Source organism: Schistocerca nitens, chromosome 5, assembly GCF_023898315.1.
Source record: "Schistocerca nitens isolate TAMUIC-IGC-003100 chromosome 5, iqSchNite1.1, whole genome shotgun sequence".
Classification (NCBI taxonomy): Eukaryota; Metazoa; Arthropoda; class Insecta; order Orthoptera; family Acrididae; genus Schistocerca; species Schistocerca nitens.
Window position 1 is genome coordinate 766400131 of NC_064618.1, and position 23569 is coordinate 766423699.

A 23569-nucleotide genomic window follows, 5' to 3' on the forward strand; every position below is an offset into this window, starting at 1 on the left:
TATTTTCTCGAACGTAAGTTGTGGTGACTTGACTGATCTGTAGCACAGTCTGAGGTCTAGGTTAGTTTGAAAGGTTGCAGTTTGGTTATGAGCTGGTGAAGCTGTATTGAACACATCAGTTAATGCCGATATTCTGCTTTCCTGATAGTGCTCTATATTTGTTGCTCAGCAACCCTTATTTTGGAAGGTTGGAAGAACTGTAGTACACACGGAAGTCATATAAGAATGGTGAGACTATAGATCTCACTGCCTGTGTAAGGTCATTGACTGCTGTTAAGGAGAGTCACATTCACAACAAAGCCTTGTGGAATTCCATTTTCCTGTACATGGGAAACAGTGTAGGAATTACCAACTTGGACTGTGAAGAATCACTGAGAGAAAATTGTTGATAATGAGGGAGTTATGGAAGCCCCTCTCATGTAAGGTGGTGCCATGGGTCTTATTTAGGTCAAAGATGACAGCTACAAGATGGTGACAAAAGGTAGAAGCAGATATAACAGACTCCAGGCACAGTAGGTGACCACCTGCAGACCAATTACACTGTAAGTTAGGCCATACACTCTTCATCTCTAGGGCTTACCGCTCAAGCCAGATTTGATTAGAAATTGCAAGGATGTAGTGCTCGAATTTAATGGCTAGATGCCATAACATTTCATCGTGTATTTGATCAAGGCCCAGAACTGTATTTCAGCAGTTTATTAAGTGCACTGTGTTGTTTCTATTCAAAATAAGGGGCATTATAGGGAGCCAAACATTTTGTGTTTAAAGACACAGTGGCACTTCTTGCTAGCCTTTTGTGGAGACAGAGGGCAGGGAGGCGAATGTAGATGTCAGACACAGAACTCGGACATAGTGCACTGCTACATAGCCGGTGATGACAGTAGGTTCAGATATGAGTATGCCATCCTTACAATTGCTTGTGATATCAGTAATTCTTTCTTGACCAAAGATACACCAGAATCTGGTCCATGTCTGTGAGAAAGATACAAATTTCAGTTCCTTCTTTTGTCTTTGTATAAGGTAGTAGACTATGGCTTGAAGATTTTTAAAGATGATATATGTGTCTTTTGACAAATGGCACTAATACTGTCACATTGCTCTTCTATAGCACTCAATAGTCTTTACGAGCTCTTCAATCTACCATGGAACTGGCTTCCAATGAGGGGAGAAATTCTCTGCTCCTTCTCCTTTAATGCAACATCCTGGAATGGTGTCATTCAGGTAATGTTGGATGTCCTTAGAGAAATTATCCAAGCACGTCTGACATTACTTGATTGACACCATTCCAGGACGTTGCCAGACCTCACACCTTGTGACCTTTAGTTTTTATCTCTGCCCCCCCCCCCCCCCCCCCTCTCCCTATGCCTGACACTCTTGAAAGTCTCGAACATGACAATATTGGAGCTGTGAATTCGATAATGAGAGACTAGCTGCTTCGAGTGTGATAGGAAATGAGCCATCATTTTGATATTTGTTATGTAACACATGGTGCTCACATTGAATGCCTATAAATTTGAACTTTTCTCTTTCCAGGAACATTGGAACTGTGTTTCTATCTTTTGTAGTTTGGAAGCCATAAATGTTTGAAACGTGTTCCTTCTTTTGGAGTAGCCCTGTATATGATCCCTGTGAGGGGTAATTGTGACTGGGATGTTGCAAGTTTTTCACAGCTTAATAATGCCTGTGAGTTGTGGGAGGCAGTTTTAAGCAGTATGGATCCATTCCAAATTTTGGTTCTTCAAGTGACCTTGCTGTACTTGTCTTCTATTTCCTCCGCAAAAAACGACTTTGTGCTTAAGAAGAATGCACCGTCAGCGTGCTACACATCAAGAATTGAAGCTCGTATATGTCCCCTTGTTTGACAGGTTGGTTTTCATCTTGTTAGCAACTAATGAGGCAAACTTATTGGGGTGAGGTCCTGTGTTAAAAAAAGTAAGCTGATCACTCTGCTAAGACTGCTGGGGCCATAAGGCCACAAGTGTGGTTCAGCTTGGTTCTCTTCACTGTGACTGAGTCACCAAAGTGTCATCCACTTTGACCTACAGCTCTCCCCATGAGTGTGGGTTTATTGGAGTAGAAATGGGGTAAGAAAAGATTAAACAAAATAGGGTTATAAGTGGCTGGATGGTAGGTTTATTCGAAGTTAGCTCAGTTGAGGAACACAGTGGACCTAAGGATACAGTAATGATAAAAAAAACTGATGTGTATTGTATGCACCAAAATTAGGCACCACTGTGCAAAAGGATCGCAGATGCAGGGAGGTGGAGTGGCATGTCTATGGAGTGAAGAGGGAAGTTAGTAGTTCTGGGCAGTCGCATGGTGTGGTTGTCTCTCTCTACTGGCAGCAACTGAGTAGTAGTGTACGAGATGCCTATGTTCGGAAGTGTCTGGGTGGAACAGAGTGATAATTCTTTACGCTGAAAGAGGTTACCTGCTGTGCAGTTGTTTACATGAATTACCTATGTTTCTTAAGTGGCTATTATACAGAGCGCAATTTCTTTCAGGTGGAACCCGTTTGACAGCCGCAAATAAAGACGTGAGCACTAAGTACATTTGCTATTAACCAGAGCCTTGGGAATCTCTGTCGCATGTAAGAGTGTGTTGAGCATTGGGTGACAGGTGTGGCTTGCTCCACACAGATGCACATCATAAGTGGACTCAACACGACTCTGTATTTGTATGGTATGTTTTATATGTTCAGCACTGTGACATTTAATGGGTGTATGTAGGGCAGTTGTAGTTATGGATTCTTCCTACATGGATGCAGCCTTGTTAGACTAGTATTATGAACTATGTTTTTTTCATGTTCTTTCTGGCTTTGTTTTCGCAATGGTGACCAGTTATTGGAGTATGATACTTGTTGGAGGAATCTATAGTGAAACTTGTGTTGTGGCTATGTATAAACTAATCACTTGAATTAATCCCAAAGTACTTGTGCTTCAGAGACACTCTACACTTAACTAAGAAGATAATCTTTTTTATGTGTATAAGGGGTCTGTCCATGGATCCAATTTCTTGTTGATTTGGATAACTGAAGATAAAACATTCCAACATGTTCAGCTCCCAAACCAAAACTGGAGCAATTTTGGTAAGAGACAGCTACTACAGACTGGATAGTGATGTGGCTTAATTCTGTATGTATTGTGCTTTAAATGTTGTTATTTAAATCTCTCTCTCAGAATTGTGTTTTAATTAAAAGCTCAGTGTAAATGTCTTCACTGTAAATTGTATATGCCTAACAATATTTTAAAGGAAATTTCAACTGATGATTATAAAAGTATCCTGGGTAAATGTATCAGGTTAGATTTCAGCAGAGCTCCTTGGTCTTTTAATACTTAATTCTAGTGATTTATTGATAGTAAAATGTATTGTTAATGTGGTACGGTAAATTCTGCATGTGGTAGTGTATTCCAAGAAAAAGAAAAAAAAAATATTCTTTTTTAAAAATAAATTGTTGGAACCTTGATTTGTGTCTGTCCTTTTCTCTAATCTGCCACCATCAATAGGATTTGGTCTCAGTATTGCCACACAGTTAGGCTCCACACTATACTAAATGTTACTATGTGTCTGATAAGGTTTTACCACCAAGCAGTGATTGCATTGATATTAGCTGAAGTAGAAATTGCACAATCACAGAAAGAACAGTAGACCTTATGTTCCAAAGCATTGGAGATGCAGGCAGAAAAATCAGTGCACAAGTCATATGTTTGTAAATCATTAATACCAATGAATTATTACCATTATGCATTAGAACATTACACAAAATCTTAAATTCTGAAATAAACAGCAATTCTGGTGTACCATCTAGCTGTGGACCAAATACAAATTGTACTTTACCAGTTCCCTCCTTCATGAGACAATCATGCTTGTGAACTATCTGTTGAAAATTATTATTTTCATGAGGATTGTTTATTCTGTACCTGGTAAATTTTTTAAGTGTTGCAAGAAATTACATATAATAGGGAACAGTGGATGACATTGAGACTTTGAGGTGGATCAGAGCACCTGAAAAGCTTAACAGTACAGTGACTGTCTGTAAAATCAGGAATTCTTGGTTCACATCTTTGATCCAGCACAAATTTTCTGCTGTCACTTCAGTTGAATTACATAGAACAGACACAATACTCAGTTGGAAAATATTTAGTGTATATTGTAATGTACATAAAACAAACAGTCGAATTTGTGACATTAGATAGTTTATAAAATTACAACTCCCCATAAACAGGTGCATTTCAACATATCTACAAACTTCATGGAATGGCTTTTAAAAAGGATGAATATCATGCAACAGCACTGATTAATGTATCGGACACTCTGTAACCTTTCAATAAATCTTTACAGTTACTGTTCACAACAGAGTCACTTGAACATTTCAGGATTTCCTTACAGGCAGAATTTATCACAGAGGCAGCATGATTAATCTCATCCTCAGTCAGCAAACGATTCACTGTCACACGAATGCCTTTTTGCAATTTCCTGTCGAGTTTTTCTCTGTCTTCTAGATATGATGGCGTGATAACCGCTACACCATGCTTGATACACTGCAAATAAGAAAATTTTATAGCAGCAGCTATTTGAATTGTTGCTAAACAACTCATTTTAAAGAAAAATAGGTGTACATAGGTTTGATATAATAACATATTAAACAAGAAAGGAAGGAGGAGATTAGTGTTTAACGTCCCGTTGACAATGAGGTCATTAAAGATGGAGCACAAGTTCAGATTCGGGAAGGATGGGGAAGTAAATCGGCTGTCCCCTTTCAAAGGAACCACTCCTGGCATTTGCCTGGAGCAATTTAGAGAAATCACGGACAAATTAAATCAAGATGGCTGGATGAAGGTTTGAACTGTCCTCGTCCTGAATGTGGAAGAAAGGAAGGTAATGATTCACTCGTCAAAAGAAATAACTATTATACTGAATTGCAACAATATTCAATCTCAGTAAACCTATGAAAACACGACATGAACTACAGAATCAAAAATCAGCAGGGTGTATCCATGGAAAAAGTAAATAAATAAATTTAAATTCCTGGATTTCCCACTTAAAAATACACTTTTTCCCTGGGGAAAAGCACAATTTTTCATGTTATGTGACAATACACTTTTCCTCAGAGCTCTAAACCTTATTGATCCGCTGAATGGTGCAGGTTTATATACCAACAAATAGCATGGGGCACTTTCAGAAACGAACCCAGCAAAAAACCAATTCATTTTGGAAAGATCTTTGATGTGCGGTAACATGCACACTGCATATCTTCGTACGGAAGTGTAAACATGAATTCCACCAAATATAGCACAGTAGCTTCCAAGCATTGAAATAAGATAACGTTGTGCAATGCGCTTTTGTCAGCCAATCATAGCTCATGTCACATGATCTTGAGAGCCAATGACAGCAGATATTCAGAGAATAGGATACATGAGGTAGTCATCCAAACACACAAATAGGAAAAGTTAATGGTTTAAATGTAGTAGCCACCAGAAAGATCACGGGAGGCGCACATTGGCACGGCGCGTCACGGACGGTAGTTGCCGCAAGAAGAGTCCCGTCCACCAGAGGGCACGCGAGAATTCGGACGCAACCTCTGCCGGCGTAACAACAAGAACAACTCCAGCAGCACGGGCCGTGCCCAGTCAGTCAAGATCGGGCATGCCTAGGACACAGTCCCGGTCTACGCTAAGTGAAGTGTGACGTAAACGTGAACAGTGTTACTACACAATTGGCGACGAGTAGGGTCGTTCTTTCGCGTGTTGCGTCATTGTTCTGGTTTCGCAGTTTCTCCACGGCATGGAGGATTTGGTGCGAGTTTTGGTTGCGCAGCAGACGGAACTCATGGCCACCATGAAACAAGTGCTTCCGGCGTTGCTCTCCACGCCGTCTGCTCCGGCGCAGTTCCCTCCTCCCTTTCCCCCGTATGACGAGACGGCGGAGGATTGGGACGCATATGAACATCGCCTTCGGCAGCATTTCCAGGCGTTTCATGTTGCCGATGAGGAGGTATGTCGTGCTCTCTTCTTGTCTTGGATATCTCCCTCGCTGTATCAAGTTTTGCGGCAGCTAGCGCCGTTGCAGGAACCCTCGTCCTTGTCTTTTGACGCATTGTGTTCGTTGCTGTCTTCATATTATCGCCGCCGCACGCATGTTGTAGCGGCTAGGGTCGAGTTCTATCAATGCAAGAAACAGCCCCATCAGTCTTACTGGGCGTGGGCCGCTACCCCGCACGGTCTTAGTCGCAAGTGTCATTTTGTCACGGAGCAGTCGCGAGAGTCGTATGCCCAAGTTATGGTACGCGACGTCATTGTTCGTTCGGCCCCTGATAGGGAGGTCCGGCAACGGGCCCTGCAGTTAGAAGACCCTTCCCTCGAGGAAGTTCTGTCCATTGCTCGATCGTATGAAGTCTCTCACGCGGCAGGTCAACAGCTGGAAGCGTGGTGCGACGTCGCGGAGGTTCAGGGTGGCGCGGCCGCGTCCACTGTGTCCAGGGTGGACGACGTGCGAGCGGTACAATCCGGCCGTTACGGCCGCTCCCGCACGGCGTGTAAACAGAATTCCGGCCGCCGGCCCCTGTTGCCGTCCTGTGCGTCGTGCTATATACATCACGATCGGTCAGAGTGCCCCCAGCGTTGGACCGTTTGTCGCAAATGTAATAAAAAAGGTCACATTGCTAAAGTTTGCTGCTCAGCCTCAAAAGCATCGAAGGAAGCAAGTACAGAGGACATGGACGTTGACATTCAGGCAGTTTCATCGGGCCAGGCTCCCGACGCATCGGCCCACAAACTCTTTATCGAGGTGTCGGTTCGGTCGCACCGGTTACAACTGCAAGTAGATACGGGCGCGGCAGTTTCGTTGTTGAATGCACAAACTTATTCCGACCTTGGATTGCCCCCGTTGGCGCCAGTTTACCGGCGTCTACGCGGTTATGGTAAACAGTTCATTCCCCTATTGGGTCAATTCACTACCGACGTGACTTACAAATCAGTCACTCGGCCTATTACTTTTATTGTTGTCAGTGATGCGAGCTCCGCTAACCTTTTTGGCCTGGATGCCTTTCAAGCTTTCGGTTTTTCTATCGCTGACACCATACAGTTGGTCTCCGAAGACGTTCCCTATCACTCATTGGAATCTTTGATCTCAGACTTTCCAGATATATTTGAGGAGGGCCTGGGGCGTGTTTCCGATTTTGAAGCTCACTTAACGTTGAAGGCGTCGGCTCGCCCGCGTTTCTACCCGCGAGACAGATCCCCTTGGCTCTCCGCCCTCAGGTAAAGGAAGAGCTAGACTGGCTGACAGCCCTAGGGGTCGTTCTTCCCGTTTCTTCCAGTGAGTGGGCTTCGCCCCTCGTTATTGTCAAGAAGCCCTCGGGAAACTTACGTCTTTGTGGCGATTTCAAGGCCACCATTAATTCCCAATTGGTGGTGGACACCTATCCTTTGCCTCGTGCTGATGAATTGTTCTCCGCCGTGGCGGGAGGCCAATATTTTTCGAAAATCGATCTGTCGGAGGCTTATCATCAGATACCACTTGATGAGGACTCCAAACGGCTGGCGGTCGTCAACACCCCGTTTGGCCTTTACCAATACCAGTGGTTGGCTTTTGGAATATCCAGTGCCCCGGCGATATTCCAGCGTTATCTTGAGCATGTCACGTCGACAATCCCTCATTGTATTAATTACCTGGATGACATAATTGTCACAGGCCGCAGCACGAAGGAACACATGCACAACCTTCGCACCCTCTTTCTCAAATTCAGGTCTGTGGGCTTGCGTTGCAACCTGCATAAGTCAACCTTCTTCCAACCGTCCATTGAGTATGTGGGCTACACCATATCTCGGCATGACATCCAGCCACTAGGAAGTTTGGTCCAAGGTATCGTCAACCTTCCTCGGCCCACTTCGCTGAAAGAGTTACAAGCTATTTTAGGCAAGATAGCCTATTACCACCGGTTCATTCCCAGGGCTTCCACTATAGCCCACCCCCTGTACTGCCTTCTGCACAAGGGTGTTCCTTTTGATTGGTCGCCTGCATGCGAGCGAGCGTTCACCTCGTTGAAGGGCCTCCTCACTTCAGCCCCTTGTTTGGCTACTTTTGATCCCCATAAGCCGTTGGTCCTGGCTACAGATGCTTCGCAGTATGGGGTGGGGGCGGTCCTGGCCCATCGCAACGCAGACGGTTCCGAGCAACCACTGGCGTTTGCGTCTAAAACGCTTAGTTCCGCGCAGGCCCATTACTCCCAGGTGGAAAAAGAGGCTTTGGCCAAGTTTCACCCTTTCTTGTACGGCACGAAGTTTCAGTTAATCACTGACCATAAGCCGTTAATTTCGTTATTTGGCCCCGCCTCTCAGATTCCGGATAGGGCGGCCCACAGGCTACAGCGCTGGGCCTTGTTCCTCTCTAAGTACCATTGTGACATTCATTTTCGCCCTACAGGACAGCATGCCAATGCCGATGCTCTTTCCCGTCTTCCGGTGGGCCCGGATCCTACGTTCGATCGAGAGGAGATTATGTGCTTTCATTTGGATGTGGCATCCCGCCAAGCAGTTGATGGCTTTCCGATCACTAGTTCTCGAGTCGCCAGGGAAACGGCGGCTGACCCAGTTCTCCGGCAAGTAGTTCGCCTCATTCAGCAGGGGTGGTCCTCCCGCCCTCCGGGCCGGGCCTCGGACCTTCTTCGTAATTATTTTCTTCTACGAGACCGCCTCTTGGTCTTGGAAGGTGTTCTACTTCTGGCTACCGATGATACAGCTCCTCGCGTGGTTGTTCCTGCAGGTTTACGAAGGGAGGTCCTGACGTTATTACATGCGGGGCACTGGGGTGTTTCCCGTACTAAAACCTTGGCTCGCAGACATGTGTACTGGCCCGGTATTGACAGAGAAATTGAGCACTTGGTGGCCGCCTGTTCCCAGTGTGCGAGCCAACAAGCATCTCCCAAGGTAGCGTTCTCTTCATGGCCGCCGGCAACCCAAGCATGGGAACGTGTTCACATCGATTTTGCAGGCCCGTTTCTCAATGGCTTTTGGCTCATTGTCATTGATGCTTATTCCCGATTCCCATATGTGGTTCGCTGCTCCTCAACCACTTCAGAAGTTGCAATCCAGGCACTAGCAAAAATCTTTTCTGTGGAAGGTCTGCCAATCACCCTGGTCTCAGACAATGGACCGCAGTTTATTTCGCAGACCTTCCAGGATTTTTGTAGGCGCTTCGGTATTCGGCATGTTTGCTCTCCCCCCTTCCATCCACAATCGAATGGGGAAGCCGAGCGCATGGTGTGCACATTTAAGACGCAGATGAAAAAGTATGTGCACGAATTTCCTGCAGAGGAAGCCTTGACGTTTTTCTTGACGGCATACCGGACCACACCAATGGGCAACCGCAGCCCCGCAGAGCTCCTCCATGGGCGTCAACCTAGGACTCTGCTGCACCTCCTCCGGCCTGGTCCTCGCCAGTCTTCACAAACCGGAGTACCTGGCTTTCCACTGGGTATGTCGGTCTGGGCCCGTGGGTTTGGTCGCAATCCACGTTGGATACCGGCGGTGGTCCTGCGCCGAAATGGCCGCCGGCTCTATACCTTGCAGGCGGGGGATTGGGTGGTACGTCGTCACCAAAATCAGCTACGTCCACGTTCGGGCACCCACCCTCCGACCTCTCGGACACCGGCTTCCCCATTGCCAGCACCTGTATTGGTTTCACAGGGGACGTTACCTCCTCTCCCCGCTGTGACTCTGCCGCACTGCGATGGTTCTCAGCCTTGGCAGCCTCCAGTAGCTCCAGCACCCGCATCGCCATCATTCGAGATGCCCCAGCGAGAGCCGGCCCCCCTAGCAGGCTCGGTTTCTCAGGGGGCTAGTTCACCTGTGGTCGTCCCTTCCCCTTCGTCCCCGCCACTGGGTCTTGCCCCTCCCGAGGTGGAACGGGATCCGGAGTTCGACGGCTTGTCACCCGTTCTGTACCGAGCTCCGGTTGTGGGACGACGGGGGCCTCTTCGTGTGGGTCACTTCCAGCCGTATTCGAAGGTTCCAGCTCGAGGGTTGGCAGATCCCCTCGACTCCGGCCACCCAATGGATGTGGAGGTCATCGCTCCTGCCCGACGCTCCACCTTCCGACGCAGTGGATCACAGTGGCTTCACCCCCCGAAGGAGGAGGAGTGTAGTAGCCACCAGAAAGATCGCGGGAGGCGCACATTGGCACGGAGCGTCACGGGCGGTAGTTGCCGCAAGTAGAGTCCCGTCCACCAGAGGGCACGCGAGAATTCGGACGCGACCTCTGCCGGCGTAACAACAAGAACAACTCCAGCAGCACGGGCCGTGCCCAGTTAGTCAAGATCGGGCATGCCTAGGACACAGTCCCGGTCTACGCTAAGTGAAGTGCGACGTAAACGTGAACAGTGTTACTACATTAAAATAATATACATACAGTACAGCCACAAGAAAAGTTAAAGCTTTCACATGTAATATTGGTCATCAAAAATTTTTTGTTTTTGGGACATCTAGAAGAAAATTACCTAGCCTCCCAAACCCCTTCTCTGGTTTAGTTCGTTGGTGATATCCTCATGATCTGGCTCTAGGGCCAGGACAACCTATCCTCCACAGCCTCAAAACCTTTTCTTTCATCTGCTTCACCTGGTCCTCCTCAGTCAAATGTGCCCTCTTCATGGACATTGACCTCACCTCTCTCTTGGTTCCATCCATACCGCTGCCCATATCAAGCACACTAACCTTCAAAAGTTCCTGAATTCTGACAGCTGTCATATCTTCCACACCAAAAAATCACTCCCACTTAACAGCCAATCATGGATGCCATATCTGTAGTGAGAAGAATTCTTTTGTCCAGTTTGCTGAAGGTCTTACAAAGGCCTTCACAGACAGACACTACGCCTGAACCTAGTCCGCAAACAGATTTCCCACACCATATCATCACACTCCCATAATCCTCCCACCATCCCCAAGAGCTAGCTGCAAAGGAGCACACCCCCCATCACCTCAGTATCATCCCAGACTGGAGCAAGTGAACTATGTCCTTCACCAGGGTTTTGACTATCTATCATCGTGCCCAGAAAGGAGGCACATCCTACCTACAATCCTTTCCACTCATCCTAAAACTGATATTCCATCACCCACGCAACCTACACAACAACCTGACTCTTCCCTATGCCACTCCCACTTCTCTGGTTTACTTTTGCCTCAGGGATCATGAGTAAGATGTACCTCATTTCTGGGCATAATGACAGTTAGTTGAAAGCCCTGATGAGCCCTGATGAACGACATGGTTTAGTTGCTCCAGCCCAGAATGATAACGTCTGCTGAGGGGGGATGCTTCTTTCCAGCTGGTTCTCATGCTGTTGTAAATATCTTATGATACCTGATGATGATCTGTAGACTGAAACTCACTATACGATAAGGACATTTCCATCAGCAGCTCTTGGCTGTGATCATGGCATTTTTCAAATATTTATGAACTGTGGGGCACCAACTTCTTATAATATTAAAATTAACACTTAAATGTCACAGGGAGACATTTAAGAAACTAAACTATATCTTCAAAATAAACTGAAGAAATTTCTGTAGTATCAACAACTTTCTGGCTATAAGCCAATCAAAGAAAATGTAACAAGATGTCTGGATAGCCTAGACGTTTCATCAACTTCTGATAGTATTTCACTGAAATCAGGAAAATGTTGAAAAATATTAAATAAGTATCAACAACAGACTACATTTCCAGGCATTTGTACATTAATGATCAAGTACCTTTCAGAGTAAACATAAAAGAGTATATTATTATAGCAACTTACATAGTCAGCAATGGCTTCATATGTACGTTTGGAATGCAGTCCAGAGCTTATGTGGTCCTTAAATACCAAATATTTTACAGGTGAATAACAATGGCCTATCACTTTCAGATCTTCTATTGACTGAAATTTGCTATGGACAAGTTCACATTTCTTCCGAAGATCCACAAACATGCTTCGATCTCTATTCATTAGTTCCAAAGCTGTTATAGCAGCTGTTGCAAGCAATGGTGGCAAAGATGCTGAGAAGCAATAACCTGAAAAGAACAAAATGAACCTTTATTACTTCCCACACAGTGTAAAAAATACCATTCACAATATTTGGTGGAAACTGATTAGCTGATTTTTGAGAATTGTTATGGAGCAGCAATCCTCAAACCTTCAGAATCGCACTGTAATCAATACTTAAGCCTGCTAAGTATTACTTGTCAGCTACGTAAACAAATGATAGTTTATCACAAATGGGCAAGTTGCACTACACTCAACTACAAGCAGTGAAATTTAATTAATTTACTGTCAGGTATGAGTATGACAAAAGGGCCACATATTATCATAATTATCTTTTTGACATCTCTGTTGGATAAAGACCACATACGATCTTCAGCAACCTGTAGATATGCTTCTTCAGCAGGTTTTCTAATGTCATACACCCAGTTACTATTGATCAGATTTTTAGTTTTCCTTTATGTCTTGAAACACAGCAAAATATTTCCTTCTTAAAATTAGAGGAAGACAAAACGGTTGGCCAGTACATCTCTTTACGAGATGCAATTTCCACTACTGTCAAGAGAAACATTTCAAATAGAAAATAAACAATATTAAACAATGGAAAATTCAGGATGGAATTTAACAATATTATGAAAAGGAAAGTTGCCACTCACCATATAGCAGAGATGCTGAGTCGCTGACAGGCACAACAAAAAGAATGTCACAAAATAAGCTTTTGGCCAAAAGGCCTTCATCAAAAATAGACTACAACACACACACACACACACACACACACGCACGCACGCACGCAAACACAACTCGTGTGTGTGAGTTGCATTTGCGCACACGCACAACTCAGCATTTCCGTTATATGGTGAGAAATAAACAATATTCTTAGCTTTCACACCTAACAACTAACTATACTTCTTCAGGGAGAAAACAGAAAAGATCTGAAGGTGGAGAGGGGTGGGGAGACGGGTGGAGGGGCAGGTTTCTGAGACCTTAAGTTGATAAGTTGATTGTCATTAATACACTACAAAATGAGAGATCACTGAACAAAGAAAACTAGTAGACAAACAAGCAGAAATGGTTAACAATCACTGATAACGCTATTCCTCCTTGCAAAAACTTCCTCTAGGGCCTCTTGAAACCTCTAATCTACACTCGCCATTTTGTTTCTTGATGTGTACATTCTTCAGTGCACTAACATATGTTGAATCAATGCCTCATTTCTCAAAGAATGGTAGCTGATTTTAAAATAAAAGCTTTCTCAAAATCTATGGCATCCAGACAAAGGTCTAATTCATAGTCTTTGCTCCATTCTATTATTTTGCTTATGTCTTGCTAGTGGTCCACTCTGCACCTACACCCATACTCAGCAAACTATTGTGAAATGCAAGGTAGAAGGTGGTTCGAAATTTTGTGACATATTATGTTTTCGTCTTGTTCCATCTGCATACTGTGTGTGGGAAGATGACTGCTTAAATGCCTGTGTGAATGCTGTTATTCGTCAATTACTATCTTCATGATTCCTATCAGAGCAAAATGTATGGAAAAGTAGTATATCCCTACATTACTGGCTTATGACTGGTGCCTCAAATCCATCTTTGTATGCAAGGATGCTAGTGCACATCTGTGCAGTGGTGTTCAATTCAAAAGTTACCAATTTGAATCCTGGTGGTACAGCCCCCCCCCCCCCCACCCCCCTCCACTCCTACACACACACACACACACACATGTTGCGGTCACCTATCCTAAAAAAATATACTTTAGATGATGTACCTCTTCTATGCCCTGTGGAAAGAAAGCATTTGTGTGTGGAGGAAGAAAATGATTTTGATCAGGCAGCTGAACAACCCCTTAGAGTCTCTCAGCCAATAGTGTGATGTGACTAATTCTCTTCACTAATTCTGCACACTATGGAAGTATGTTTTAGCACTGTATGATGCCTACTGTATCTTCAACCATCTGCCAGATAGTTTTTCAGCAATTGCATGATATTGTCTCGAAGATCAAACAAGACCATGACCATTTGTGTTGCCCCTCTATGTATCTACATCTATACATAACCCTGCAAAACACAAAGAAGTGCATGACAGAGGGTACTTCCCATTGTTCCAATACTTAGGGCTTTTTCTTGTTCCATTCATGTATGAAGAGAAGGAAGAATGATTGCTTAAAGACCACACTGCATGCTGTTATTAGCCAAATTTTGTCTTTGCTACCCCTATGGAAGTGATAGGGGGTTATTGTACGAGGTGCATTCAAGTTCTAAGACCTCCGATTTTTTTTCTCCGGACTGGAAAGAGATAGAAACATGCGCATTGTTTTAAAATGAGGCCGCGTTCATTGTCAATACGTCCCAGAGATGGCAGCACCGTACGGCAGATGGAATTTTACCGCCAGCGGCGAGAAAGAGAGCTGTTTTAAATACTTAAAATGGCGACGTTTTCCTTACTTGAACAGTGTGCTATCATTCGTTTTCTGAATTTGCGTGGTATGAAACCAATTGAAATTCATCGACAGTTGAAGGAGACATGTGGTGATGGAGTTATGGATGTGTCGAAAGTGTGTTCGTGGGTGTAACAGTTTAATGAAGGCAGAACATCGTGTGACAACAAACCAAAACAACCTCGGGCTCGCACAAGCCGGTCTGACGACATGATCGAGAAAGTGGAGAGAATTGTTTTGGGGGATCGCCGAATGACTGTTGAACAGATCGCCTCCAGAGTTGGCATTTCTGTAGGTTCTGTGCACACAATCCTGCATGACGACCTGAAAATGCGAAAAGTGTCATCCAGGTGGGTGCCACAAATGCTGACGGATGACCACATGGCTGCCCGTGTGGCATGTTGCCAAGCAATGTTGACGCGCAACGACAGCATGAATGGGACGTTCTTTTCGTCGGTTGTGACAATGGATGAGACGTGGATGCCATTTTTCAATCCAGAAACAAAGCGCCAGTCAGCTCAATGGAAGCACACAGATTCACCGCCACCAAAAAAATTTCGGGTAACCGCCAGTGCTGAAAAAATGATGGTGTCCATGCTCTGGGACAGCGAGGGCGTAATCCTTACCCATTGCGTTTCAAAGGGCACTACGGTAACAGGTGCATCCTACGAAAATGTTTTGAAGAACAAATTCCTTCCTGCACTGCAACAAAAACATATGGGAAGGGCTGCGCGTGTGCTGTTTGACCAAGACAACGCACCCGCACATCGAGCTAACGTTACGCAACAGTTTCTTCGTGATAACAACTTCGAAGTGATTCCTCATGCTCCCTACTCGCCTGACCTGGCTCCTAGTGACTTTTGGCTTTTTCCAACAATGAAAGACACTCTCCGTGGCCGCACATTCACCAGCCATGCTGCTATTGCCTCAGCGATTTTCCAGTGGTCAAAACAGACTCCTAAAGAAGCCTTCGCCGCTGCCATGGAATCATGGCGTCAGCGTTGTGAAAAATGTGTACGTCTGCAGGGCGATTACGTCGAGAAGTAACGCCAGTTTCATCGATTTCGGGTGAGTAGTTAATTAGAAAAAAAATCGGAGGCCTTAGAACTTGAATGCACCTTGTATATTCCTACACCCATCACTTCATGTTGCTTTAAAAAACTTCTGAAGTAGACTTTAATGGGATAGTTTGCTTTTATCTTTAAGTGTCTGCCAGATCATTTCTTTCAGGGCCTCTCTGACAATTTGTTCTTTATACTCATTAAACACCCCTTCTTAGTACTATTTGGTATGGTTGCATACACTTGAGCAATAGTTTAGGATGGATCACACAAGTGTTTTGTACATAATCACCTTTCTACACTAATTGCATTTCTCCAGTATTCTACAAAAGAACTGCAGGCTGCTACTTGCTTTACCTACAACTGAGCCAATGTGATCATTCCATTCCATATCCCTTCAAATTGTTACACTGAGGTATTTGCATGAGTTGGCCAATTACACCAGTGATACTGATATATTGCAGTCATAGTTATTAGGTTTTTCCATTCTGTGAAGTGCAAAAATATATATTTTGGATAATTTAAAGCAAATTACAAATCTCTGCACCATTTTGAAATCTTATCAACATCTAATTGAATATTTGTACAGCTTTTTTCTGACAATACCTCATTATAGATAACTGCATCATCTGCAAAAAGTCTGGGGTTACTACGTATTAGTATTGTGTGCAGGGACACTGATACACTACATGAACAGATAGTGTCCCAACACAATTCCCTGGGGCACACCAGAAGTTATTTCTGTTGATGTCTCTGCATTTAAGATAACAAGGTGTGTACTCCTCACAATTCCAGTCACAAATCTCACTTGATACCCCATGTATTTGTGCTTTTGAAAATAAATGTATGTGGGATACTGAATCAAATGTCTTTGGGAAGTCAAGAAATACTGCACCTATCTAAAAGCCTTGACCATGGCTTTCAGAATGTCATATGCGAAAAATGCAAGTTGCATTTCACATGACTGATGTTTTTGGAATCCATGATATTTAGCTTGGAGGAATTAATTTTGTTTGGGATACCTCATCATGTGTGAATTCAGAATATGTCCTAAGATTATACAACAAATTGATGTCAGGGATAATGGATGGTAGTTTTGTGGATCACTTTTGCTGCCCTCCTTACAGCCTTGCAGATGGGTGTGACCTGTGCTTTCTTCCAACCACTGGGCAGCTTTCTGTCCAAGGGATCATTGGTATATTGTGGTTAAAAGAGGGGCTAACTCAATGGCAAATACAGTAAGGAATCTAACATGGTTTCTACCAGGCCCTGGAGCATTGCCTTACTCATGAGTGTTTGTACACCAAGTTTGACCCACTAACAGCCTTTACATACAAACAGAATTTCTTTGGGTTTTGTGAGAGATCTTTTGATAATATACAGCTAAGGCTTCTCACATTGTCGGCTTTAACTAGCTTTCTGTAACTAGAATCATGTGAGTTTCACTGCTTCTTCTGAGCACTTCAAATACTGGCACTTTGTTGTGAATGCTTTGGCAGTTAACCATTAGGATTTTAATAGTCTCACCTTGGGGGGGGGGGGGGGGGGGGGGGGACATTTCTTTGGATCTTACACTGATATTTCTCAGTCTCTTACAACTGTTGTTATCTGGACTGGATTGATATTTGCCCATTCCGAAAAAACCCTTGTGTGCACCCCACATACAGTCAGCTACCTGTATAGCAGCTTCTAGCTTCTGATATGTAGTGCACAGCTGGCCCATTTAGAGTGTCCCTACAGTTAAATCTATGGACCAAGTCTAGGAAGTCACAGCCTAGCTTGCCACAGAACCTCTATAATCTCTTTGTAGTTTCCAACTGACTCAGAACCATGGGTCACGATCAGTTCTGCAGACAATGCTGCAGATTGTGAGCTTTGTTGAAACTCAATATTCTCAACCTTTTACGCCATCTGGAACCACCCAAGCATGACCGCAGAGCCCAGATGACAGGCATCATTTGTCCCAACATATGCCAAAATCTGCTGTTGGTTTGCACCCTGCTCCCTCAATGGCTGTCGGAATGGCCTCCAGGCATATACACTGATTTCATCCTGACACTTCCCTCAGGGGAAACATAATTCGTTGCATGTCTGAACTGCCGAGGATTGATACACCCCTGTCATTTTACACTGCCTCTCCTTGACACAGAATACAACACATTTTCCAACAGTGAAGTGAATCTCAATGGCTCAGTTTTGGTTTCAATGGAAGGTAGCACCTCCACATTGTCAGCTAGGCAGCTTCGCATAATACCATGAGTTCTCCCTGGTCCCTGTCTCCCCTATACAGAGCATCTAGACCTACTTGACTTATTATTCACAGCCAAGTAATTGAACAGTGAGAGATCTTGTGCTTCTTGTGAAGGGAACAGTATCCACAGTAGAGGACAGTACTTGATGTACTTTTGGTAAATCTGGTACATGACTCTTAGTAGGCCTCCCACCACATCCACTAGCAGAAGCTTTAAGTCACTTGACAGTAGCCAGGGCAATTTCCAGCTGCTTATGAACAGCAACTAACTCATTCTATGCCTGAGGATAGCATACATAGTGAGATCAATTGAGGCTAGTGTAATATTTTACAGAACAGTAAACAAATAATTTTAATTAAAATTTAGGTTCCCAATTCTCTTTTAATTTACAGGTCTGGCATGTAACCAGTAACACCAATTGGTTTTAAGAATTGATGTTATTAACAGCTAAAATGAGATATTAAAACAGAAAAACATGGTGAATTTGTGACACCTTGTACACAGGCATGCTAAGGATGAATACTACAGCATTAGATTATCACAGTCAAAATCGTGAAAACTGTGGAGCACCAACAATGCATGTCTTCTGCTTGGGGCAGCTAACAGTGTATATCAACGTCAACTGTATCTGTCCTGTTTGGTATGGATCCCACAAAACTGAGCAACATTCTAAAATGGGTGACATGAGTGCTTAGTAAGCAATCTCCATTGTAGGCCCCATCTGTTATCAATGAACCAAAGTTTGCTGCCTGCTTCAACTATAACTGAGTCTCAGTGATCGTTTCATTTTATATCCTTACAAATTATTACACCGAGGTATTTGTATGAGTTTACTGAACAAAAATGTGATTCATTGATATTGTAGTTATAGAACACCATGTTTTTTTCATTTTGTAAAGTGCTCTGAACATTTAAAAGGATTTGCCAGCCTTAGCATCACTTTTAAATCTTCTCACAATTTGATTGAATATTTGTGCAGATTACTTCAGTAGGTATTTAATTAGAGATAACTGCATCATCTACAAAACATCTGAGGTTATTATTAATATTTTCTTTCCCATCTCATTAATATATGACATGAAAATTAAGGCATGCCTGTAGTTAGTTCTACACCTGTCAATGACTCTCCATTTAGGATAAAATGCTGCACTCTTTCTACCAAGAAATTCACAAGTCAGTCGTTAATTCTGTATGATAACTCCTATGATTGCATATTGTGGTTATAATTAAACTTTTGCTACTTGACCTGGTGTAATGGAAAATATTTACTTTATGGATACCCAACTATCTAGGAATGATATTCAGCAGATTGTGCTGCAGGATCTGTGCTGTTAGTAGTTTTAGTCTCATAACTTGCCATTAGGCACTGGTGCTCATACGGTGACATAAAGAGATGAAACTCAAGCATCAGTGTGCATTATAGTTGCTGACAGTCTGGATAAGGTGCGTAGTGTTTTACTTGTAAAGGTGTCTTATCAAAACAACAGCAAGTGCTGTTGCTCATTGTGAATATCCACACATTAAAGGAATACAGAGAGGTCCTCTTTCCACAATGGGGTTGAAGAACATGATTTAGAAGTTCGAATAAACTGGCCATTTGGAAACTGCTCTTGGAGAGGCCGACGGCCAATTATGCCACAAAATGTTGAAGAAGTTGCTGTTATCATGGCTGAGAATGCTGGATGCAATGTGCAACCATTACGCAGTGCACAAGCTGTGTCATAACAGCTGAACATTCCATGGTCCACCATTAAAAAGTGCTGCGAACAATTGTGAAATGGTATCTCTAGTGTGGGTTCAGGATGATGTGGATGCAGATGGTCATCACATGGAGCAACGTTTGCAACCTAGAATGTAAACATGGTATGCATTTAACGAATGTTACCATCTAATGTGGAAATTATAAAGTGTTTCTTTCAATGATTTATTTGTTACTTCTCTTTCACATGTCCTTACAAATGTTTCCACAAAGTTTCATTATCCTACACTCACTCATTTTTCATGGGAGCACACTCAAGTAGCAGTAGTTTAATTATAACTACCCTGCACTTTTGTTAATAAGCATTGGTGTGGTATGAGTAAAATGCTTTTTAGAAGTCAAGAAGTATTGCACCCATAGGTTTTAGGATGTCATGTGATATAAGCCCAAGATGGGTTTTGCACAACTGATGTTATCACAATCCATCTTAGTTAGTATGGAGTAGTTCGTTCTTTTTAGGATCCTCCCTTATGTTTGAGATCAAAAAACATTATACGATTCTGCAACAGATGGATGATGTCAGGGAGTATATGCAGAAAAGAAAAAAAAATCCTGGATTTTCTCCAGAATGGTGAAGGGTTTATACACCAGTGTAGGCATTCCTAGCCCCCCCCCCCCCCCAAAAAAAAAAGGAGAGAGAGAGAGAGAGAGAGAGAGAGAGAGAGAGAGAGAGAGAGAGAGAGGAAGGCAGATCTTCAATGTGTGGGAATGTGTACACCAGCATATTTTGTATCACGAAAGTATAAATACAAATCAACCAGATAAAGCATAGTAATCAAAATATCCACGGGTGTACTGAAGGTCTACAGTGTCCAACGGGCACAATATTTCGGCGATCAGATCATACATGTCGCCATCATCAGGTAAACTGACGGACTGAGCTCCTGGGAACGTGCCGGCACAGAGATCCGTACGCTATGGCTATTCTGTGCAATGGGAAGTTACAACATTAAGAAGTTTTATATGACTGAAATTCTGTAAATGATTAATGACTTACAATATTTATAGTACAAAAGTGATCAGCCCTCCAAATTGTAGCTCTCAGTAATGTGCATTGACTGAATTACTCACATATATTACATCATAATTAATTAAGCTGTGAGCCACTTTTTAACTGAACTTTAATTAACATTCACCAAGTCAACTGATACAAGAGACCGAGACAATTTGCAAGGAAGTATGAACCAGTAGACATAATTACATACCACTTGCAACATTTAGTTCATAAGGTTCATAATTTTTATTGTGCTTTTTAATTAAATGTTTATTACTGTGCAGAGTTTTGACCAAAATTTAAAAACTACTAAAGCTATTATGAATACTGCAATGGAAAGAGGGGGAAAAATCCTATAAGAAAGTGGTGCTATATTCATACTTATTGTAATAATAGATGGCACAGATATTATGAACTGATTTTTTGGACTGCAACAAGGCTTTACATTTGTTTAACATTAAATTCTGTGCAAACTACTTCCTGTAAAAACTAAATGTAAGGTATCAATTATGTTTAGAATTTTAGTGTCCAGGCAATGGCACATTCAAATTCTTGGTATCACATATGTAATAAAAGTTGTGTACAGGCTGGTAAAAGTATAAAGTCATTAAGTAACACAGGTGTGAGGGGGCGAACCGAAGACTTTACAAGGACAATGCCCATCTTGCTCCTTCTCACAGTTCGGAATGAGACTGAGGAGGCAAAGATCTATGCTGGTCTGAGCAGTGATCCAGCCATGCAGATTTTCAGTGGTAGAAATTTACCACATGAGTTCATTGGGGACTTAGAATTTTTCTGCAATAGTCAGGACTCTGCTTTATTTCTGCTGGTAGTTCAGCAGTACTTTTCGGACTTTGTATTAGTTGCACTGTGTCTGAATTTTAACTCAGTGTACCAGTGAGTATTTTCTGCTATTGATCGGTAATTGGATTTAGCACATTGTGTGTCAGTTGGACTCCTATTACACACATGTTAGTATGGAGTTTAGCTTCCATTAACTTTAAACTGCAAGCACTGTCTGTGTTTTCCAGGCGTTCACTAAACAATACTGAAGTTCAAGCTACCTTCAACTCACTTTATTCGAAATAGCTATCACTGGCCTACAAATTATGGTGTGAATTTTAAAGATAATGAACTTTATTAGATAAACTTTAACAACTGTATATGTGGAGTTATTTAAGATCAAATGCACCTATGTTCAGCCTAGCAATTATTTGTCTACCTGATTAAGCCACAAGGGAAAAATTTATTAGTTTATTTATTATTTAAAAAAAGCATATAATAACTAAACGAAGACTGTATATATTCCCCAGAACAGACAAGGGGGAGCTGCTTCTTGAGTCACTTGAGCTGATGTTTTACTGTTGCAACTATTTCTCCTAATATCTTTCATACTTCAAACCCACCACCTCATTCATTATACATCTTACCAAGTCTATACTAACACCAACTTTTCCTCTGAAGGGAAGGTATATAAACAAATCCATGGCACAGCCATGGGCACCTGCATGGCAACCCTCTATGCTAATCTGTTTATGAGCCATCTAGAGGAAACCTTCCTAGCCTCCCAAAATTACCAACAGCTAGTCTGGTTCAGTTTCACTGATGACATCTTTATGATCTGGACTCAGGTCCAAGGCATCCTATCCTCATTCCTCTGCAGCCTCAACATCTTCTCTCCCATCTATTTCACCTGGTCCTCTTCAACCCAACATGCCAACTTTCTGGACATTGACCTCCACTTTTTTGATGGCTTCATCCCCACCTCTATCCAAATTAAATGCACTAAAAACTAAAGTACCTGAATTTTGATAGCTGCCATCCCTCCCACACCAAAAAATTCCTCCTATACAGCCTAACCATCTGTGGACAGTGTATCTGCGGTAATGGGAACTTCCTTGCCCAGTATGCTGAAGATCTCATGGAGGCCTACACAGTCAGGAATAGCCCCCCCCCCCCCCCCCCCAACTAGTACGCTCAGGTATCCCATGCAATGTCCTCACAGACCTCCTATCCCCTCAAAGCCCAAGAATCAGCTACAAAGGAGCACCCCACCTCCCTCTCTCATCACACTGGACTGAAACAGGGCTTTAAAGTATCCCTCATCATACCTTGAAATGGGGGACAGCCACCTAAAGTGCACTGGTGTTGGCTGTTGCCAGCACACCAGTTGGCAAAGATAAAGTGCGTAGTTCAATTAGTAGGCACTGGATCAAGCATACCTATCACGAGAGAGGCCAGAGACACACCCAAAAGCAAAACCTCGTCAACGCCCTCTTGACAGCATGTATTTAGGCCACTGCAGCTGACCGGAGGGCCTCACCTACCTACCCACCTACCTACCCACCCACGCACTCACTCACTCAATCAATCATCTAGTGTGGCATCTGTAAGTTACTTCCAGAACGGGTTTTGTTCGTCACAGGTTAAGAAAGTGCATAGTGACCAGCTTACTGACTACAGCGGGACTATTACTGATGAGCTCTGTACCACAAACATAAACTCTATTCAAGTTAAGTAAATTTTCCAGTTTATGTAAATAAGGAACCGTATTAATCCACGTGTGCATTTGTGTTGCAGAAAGATGATGCTGACTACCTCTAACAACATCCTATCCCTTCCTTCCTTGCGGTACAAGACTCTAAGGTGGCGAATGAGGATAATTCAGAGGCGATTAAGACAACCAACTTGGCCGAAGATTTTGCTTGCTTCTCTTGTGTTTTAGCTTTTAGGGGTGATTGTGTTCAAGCATTTCTATTTGCAAATTTTTTGTTGTATTCTTGCATGTACTCCAGGAGGGCAGCTGCAGAACTAATCAAATTTCTCTTTTCAGAGGCTTTGCTTGCTTTTTGATATAAAACATATTTGTGTAAACCATGAATTCCCTGCCCCCTCCAGCCCCTGCTCCCACGTCTCAGCTGCAGACCATCAATGTTATGGATCTAACAGAAGCTTTTCAGTTTCAGAACCAAAAAATCACTGACTTACTGATGACGCTACAATAACTACGGCTGCATAAGCTGCGTAGGCTGCACAAACACAACTGACCAACCGTTCACACCAACA

At 43.2% G+C, this 23569-nt stretch overlaps 1 protein-coding gene across 1 annotated transcript in view; it reads right to left on the reverse strand.

The window, feature by feature from the left end:
* Positions 1–4125: 4125 nt before the first annotated feature.
* LOC126260940 (serine palmitoyltransferase 1) overlaps positions 4126–23569 on the reverse strand; it is a 122536-nt gene continuing 103092 nt past the window's right edge. Inside the window, exons 9-10 of the mRNA XM_049958446.1 lie at positions 11783–12036; positions 4126–4541 (exon numbers count right to left, since the gene is read on the reverse strand). Coding sequence (XP_049814403.1) covers positions 4281–4541; positions 11783–12036 — 515 coding nt within the window. The 3' untranslated portion in view covers positions 4126–4280. The remainder of the gene's footprint in view (positions 4542–11782; positions 12037–23569) is intronic.